Source organism: Monodon monoceros, unplaced genomic scaffold (assembly GCF_005190385.1).
Source record: "Monodon monoceros isolate NGI ecotype Baffin Bay Population unplaced genomic scaffold, NGI_Narwhal_1 Super_Scaffold_12, whole genome shotgun sequence".
Classification (NCBI taxonomy): domain Eukaryota; kingdom Metazoa; phylum Chordata; class Mammalia; order Artiodactyla; family Monodontidae; genus Monodon; species Monodon monoceros.
The window spans coordinates 130,261,667-130,267,194 of NW_021703768.1; the positions used below are offsets into that span (position 1 = coordinate 130,261,667).

The 5,528-nt window shown below is 55.7% G+C and overlaps 1 protein-coding gene across 1 annotated transcript; it reads right to left on the minus strand.

Annotated features, from left to right (window-relative positions):
* Positions 1 to 494: 494 nt before the first annotated feature.
* Positions 495 to 3,877, minus strand: HAND1 (heart and neural crest derivatives expressed 1). The gene is made up of 2 exons (XM_029218312.1): positions 3,111 to 3,877; positions 495 to 1,503 (listed from the first exon to the last, which is right to left on the minus strand). Exons 1-2 carry the CDS (start codon positions 3,660 to 3,662, stop codon positions 1,399 to 1,401), a joined length of 657 nt encoding a protein of 218 aa, XP_029074145.1. The 5' UTR covers positions 3,663 to 3,877; the 3' UTR covers positions 495 to 1,398.
* Between the last annotated feature and the right edge of the window lie 1,651 nt (positions 3,878 to 5,528).

Here is a 5,528-nt window from a genome sequence, read left to right on the forward strand (position 1 = left end):
GGGGCTCCGTGTGAGTTCCTGCACCATGACACGTGCAACTGCAGTTTCAGAATTTCACATACGCGAAAGTATTCCCGAGGGCATTCCCCTGTTCCGAGCTACCCTGCCCTCACGTTGTCCCTCGTTTGTGTGACAGACCCCCTTCCCAATAACCCCAAACCGTGGCCTGCAGACACCGATGTGCCTACTAACCCACAGACAGGCCCAAATGCTGACCCACAAAAGTCCTAGCTCATCCCCTCTGGATCTAATTCGTTTCCAGTCTTCTGTTCTGTGGGTTCATTAAATCTATCCTGTCCCCGCCCCCCCCCCTTATCTTCTAAGGAGAACTCTACTCTTTGTTCCAGGAGTCCTTTATCTGCCCCCTTCCCTTGATTTGATTTGCAGTTTGGCTTGGCATTTATCAAAAGAGAAGTAGAACAGGAGGTGCTCTAACTAGCAGAAACGATGGAGCGGGGTGGGGATACTCGCCAAGATACCACACAGGCTTCTGCTGATTTCAGAAAATGTTTTATTAGTCAAGAGCATAGATACTGCTTTGCAAAGGGAGGGGGCAGTGAGTGGTCATATAGATTTGAGGTAGAAAAAGGGTGAGGACGGGGGATAAACAAACACCTGAGCGCAGCAGGCATGGTAGGTAGTTTAATACATAAAAACTTTTCAACAAAGGGAAAAGTTTTTATTTACAAAGGAAGGAAGAACGAAAAGGAAGAAAAAGAAAGAAAGGAAGAAAAGCAAGAAGAAAAAACAAAAGAACGCAAGAAGGAAGGAAAGAGAGGTAAAGAAAGAGCCATTTCCCTTGGAACTAAGTAGGAAGTGCAGCGACAAAAATAAAATAAAATAAAAAACACCACTGTTTGAGGGAGGACAACAACAAAGGCAGCCCTCCATCTTCCTGGTTTGGTTCTCTTTCCCTGGCAGAAAACTATTGATTCCTCTTATTGCATTTTAATTAGGGAGGAGAGCTCGAGGAGGGTTTTGACGCGAAGCCGACAGGGGGGCAAGAAAGACAGGCAGACAGTGTAGTGAGGAAGGCGTTAGGGGTTCTAAACTCGCCCCAGAAGGGTTGGAAGGGTACGTCTTAGCGCGCTTGGGTCCCGCAGTCCTTCCTTTTCGAATCGTGCAGCCACGAGCCTCCCTCTCGGTTGCAGGGGTGGGGGTTTTATATATATATTTCTTTTTCTCTTCACGTATTAAAAACAATTTCAAATGACATTGCACGTGCGATCCAAATGTGTAGATGCAGCCAAGCGACCTGCCAGCGCCCCAGCAGAGGCCAGGCGGGATGCTCCCCATAAGCCCCTGGCACCCAGAGCCTGGCACTCGCCTCCGCCTTCCTCTGCTCCCGGGGCTCCGGGGTCGAGCAGCCATGGCGGGGTCCTCGGCGCAGGCCTTGGCTCACTGGTTTAACTCCAGCGCCCAAACTTGCTGCGGCCAACCTGTGCGCCCTTTAATCCTCTTCTCGCCTGGGCCCAGGGCAGGAGGAAAGCCTTCGTGCTGCTGCTGCCAGAGGACACACACAAGAAAAGAGGCGAGAGAGACAGGTTTAAATGTTTCTGCTCCGCTCGCCCAGGCGTGGGGTAAAAGTGGGGGTGGGGTAAAAGGTGTTGGGAGCAGTAACTGGGAGCCTTTAAATAAGTGACGAATTTCTGTTTGTGAAATAGGCAAACAGGCTCATAAATTTGCCTTTATGCGCCGAGTTCCCGGGGCGGGGTTGGGGGGGCCGGGATGGGCTGGGCAGCTTCTGGGGGTTTGGTAGTGAGAATTTTCTGCAGCTGGTGGAACGAATGCTCTTAGGTTTGGCTTTATGGCGCCGAAGGGAGACTGCAGGGGTTGGAATGGGAGGGGTGCGAATCAACAGCTTCCTCGCTCGCGGACATGCTCCTCGCACACATCCCACTTTCCAACCTAGTTTATAGCGCCTGGGCTTGGATACAGGGTTGGGTCTCTGCAGCCGGCTCTGGGCACTCAGAAGGCTACACGAATGAGCGGGGGAGTCGACCTGGCTTAGCATCCCCCTTCCCTGCTACTTGAAGGAGGCGGCAAAGTGCAGGGAGTGGGGAGACGCCCAATAACTACTTCCAACGAGGGCGTCGCCCGGGCCTGCATGTCCTCCAGCCCAGGGCGGCAGTTTAGAGACTCGATGACCACGGTCTTTCCCAGTCTCCTCAGGTGACTTCCCTAGTTTACCACAGCCCCTGCGGGTCAGATAAAACCCAGGAGGCTCTCTAGTCTCCAACGCGCGGTGTTCCTGAGCACACCAATCTAGAGAAACTAGTTCAGTTCCTCAGCTTGGAAATCACTGCTTCAGAGGTCCCAGAGCCCTGCGCCAGCGAAACTGAGCTCCAGAAGTGTCGCCTCACTGGAGAGGATCGAAAAAAGCCGAGTAGGGATTGCGATCTCCAAAGCCAAAAAAAGTGAGTGACTTGCTTGTCGGCGTTTATACACAAAACCATCAAGGTGGCCCTAGGAACCAGCCGTGGGGAGTGGAGCGGTGAAATATCCTCCAGATGTTTATTCCTCCAGGGAATAAACTGACTTGTTTTATCCAAGTAAACAACTCCTCGGGTAGGTGGCCTTCACATCCTGTCCCGTTCTGGGCCTCAGTTTCCCTATCTGTACAATGATGAAAGTAGACCAACCTCTCTGGCAAAGGCCCTTTGAAAACAGCAGCGGAGCCCATATGCATCAATTCACATTTAGGCAAATTAAAGTAACGAACTCCTACAGCATTCTTAACCTGGCTTCCAGGAGATCCCAGGGATGAATCAGGACCCCTTGAAACTGGAAGTGAAATATATGGTGTGTGCATTTTCTCGGGGTCTGAAGCTTCCAGTGGATTCTTAGAAGGGATCCTATGAGCCTGTCCGAAAACTGTAAGATTCTGTCTTCATTCACAGCCTTACAAACACTATCCACATTACAGATGAATTCAAATATGAATCTGCCTCCCTCCATGCACACAATCCCACATTTAAACCATCTCAGAACTCCCCGCAGTCTCTCAAAATTGCATGAACGGCAACGCAGACTCCTTCCCCTGCATACTCGGCCTACGGATGCTCACCGCGCCCGCGCCCTTGGCTAGAGTGTACGGGACCCGGACTTACCAGCTCTCTTTTCCGCTTGCTCTCACGACCGCCATCCGCCTTCTTGAGTTCGGCCTTGAAGGCCTCGGGGTCGCCGGCCTGTGCGTCCTTGGCCAGCACGTCCATCAGGTAGGCGATGTAGCTGGTGGCCAGGCGCAGAGTCTTGATCTTGGAGAGCTTGGTGTCAGCCGGGACATTGGGGATGCACTCGCGCAGCTCGGCGAACGCGCTGTTAATGCTCTCTGTGCGTCTCCGCTCCTTCTTGGGTCCTGAGCCTTTCCGCCGGCCCAGGCGGCCGCCGAGCGCCTCCAGCCGCCCGGGGCTCTGGCCGGCCCTGGCGTCTGGACCGTAGGAGGCGGCGGCTGCAGCGGCTGCGGGCGGTGGCCCGCCTGCGGGGAAGTCCGGGGCAGCGTCAGCGGGGCTCAGCAGCCAGCTCTGGAAGTAGGGCCGCTCCTGGTGACAGCGCGAGGCAGGGCCAAAGAGGAAGGGCTCGTGGAGCATGGGGTGCGCGGGGTGAGGGTGGTGATGATGGTGATGGTGGTGATGGTGTGCATAGCTGCCCACGAGGTTCATGTTGGAGCGGCCCCTGGCCTGCGCCGCCAGACCGATTAGCGCCGCCCCATGCGCCCCAGAGACAGCCGGGGCCACCCGTGGGCTCTGGGGCGGCGCTCTGGTGGGCACTGGAGAGATTCTGGGGCAAGGCTGAAGATGACACCCGCAGCCCGTCTTCTGGCCGGCTTCTGTTGCAGGCGAGGACGAGGATGCCGAGAGACCTGTTTAACCCTTCTGCGGCCTCCCCTTCAGGGTCTGGCTTATATAAGCCTGGGGCTTTGATGTCAACCTCTCCCTGGAGCCAATGGCAGGGGGGCGGGGAGGAGGAAAGGGGGATGGCCGTCCCTGGTTTTAAGCTCAGCTAGCGCTACTCGACTCAGGCCGCCTGCGGGGACAGGGAGGCGGCCCCGCCTCCGCCCCTCCCCCCCCAGTTCCCGACCTGTGGGGGAGACGGGGGCTAGTACTTGAGACACAGGCCTGTCAACGCCCAGGACGGCGTCTGTCACCCCCTCCCCGTGGGCCCAAGAAAAGGAATCTAGAATCATGGAGAGAAAAGGCCTTCACCTAGATTTTACAGATAACGAAACTGAGGTGCAAAAAAGGAGAAAGGTTCTTGTTTCTAGACCTTCCAGAATTCAAAATAGAAATTCCAGAGGTTCCCAGTCCTGAGCGGCATCTGCTCTACTTGGTCTCAGAGCCAGAAAAGGAGAGACCGCTGTTGGAGGCAAGATAGGCCCCCAATGTTGTTCCCTAAGCACCCCCAGTCCTTAGTCACCGGCCCATTCTGCGGGACTGCAGCAGGTCCTGCACCCGGTAGAGCACCCGCCAACACTGGCCAAGTCTTGTCCTCTACGGCGCAGGCGGCCACCCACTGGGGAAGAAGCAGGGGACAGGAGGTGGAATGAGAGGGGTGGCGAATAGGGGGATGAGGGCTCCAAGCCCACAGGCATTTACTGGTTTATTCCGGGCTCCAGAGCTTGAGGTCCACTCTTCTTGCCTCCTGGGCGCCTGATCCAGTCCAAAGGCCAGCCAGGCTGATGCAGGGGCAGCCTCCTTCCCGCGGGGCTTGAACGGAGAGCCCGGAGCTCGGCTACGTTGGGCCACCCCATGCAGGTTATCACTGCTTGAGAATGTTCGATTCTCGGCGCCAAAGGCCACACTGCGAGAAGTCAGCGTTTGGCGGTAAACACACACCGAGGAGACCACGACCTCCACACTCTCTGAGAGGCTCACGCAGCCGGAGAAACCTGGCATCTCACACCCACTGGCGTAGAGACGCCACGGTCCTGGCCGCGCAGACGTCCGCTATTCCCACTCCCGGCTAAGGCCCTTACGCTTGTTGGATTCTGTCCGCGGGGGCCTTTCTCTGGGCTGGCATTGGGACCTGGGAATCCCAGGGTGGCAGCGCTTGCGGTTGGAGTTCTCTGTCTTACCTCCCGATGGGTATCTTCCCAGCTGATGTCCTCATACCTGGGTCCCTCCATCCTCACCAGCCTTTCCCAGCCAAGCCCCTTCCCTACGTGGCCTGTCAACGTCCAGGACAGCATCTGCCACCCCTCCCCGTGGGCCCAAGAAAAGGAATCTAGAATCATGGAGCAAAAAGGCCTTCACCTAGATTTTACAGATAGAGAAGCTGAGGGAATGTGCCCTTCTCTCAAAAGCAATGTGGAGGCGAGGGTGAAAGGAGAAGAGAAATACATGACTGCTCTTTTTATTGTTTTTAATTTATTTTTATTTTTGGCTGTGTTGGGTTTTCGTTGTTGCACGAGGGCTTTCTCTACTTGCGGCCAGCGGGGGCTACTCTTTGTTGCGGTGCCCGGGCTCCTCATTGCGGTGGCTTCTCTTGTTGTGGCACGCAGGCTCAGCTGCTGTGGCTCACGGGCTCTA

Bases quoted from the DNA above. Each gene is read 5' to 3' on its own strand.
- HAND1 (XM_029218312.1), bottom strand. From the start codon at position 3,662: ATGAACCTCGTGGGCAGCTATGCACACCATCACCACCATCACCATCAT. The intron at 1,504-3,110 runs GTAAGTCCGGGT...GTCCTCTGGCAG, and splicing joins GCAAGCGGAAAAGAGAGCTG to CAGCAGCACGAAGGCTTTCC.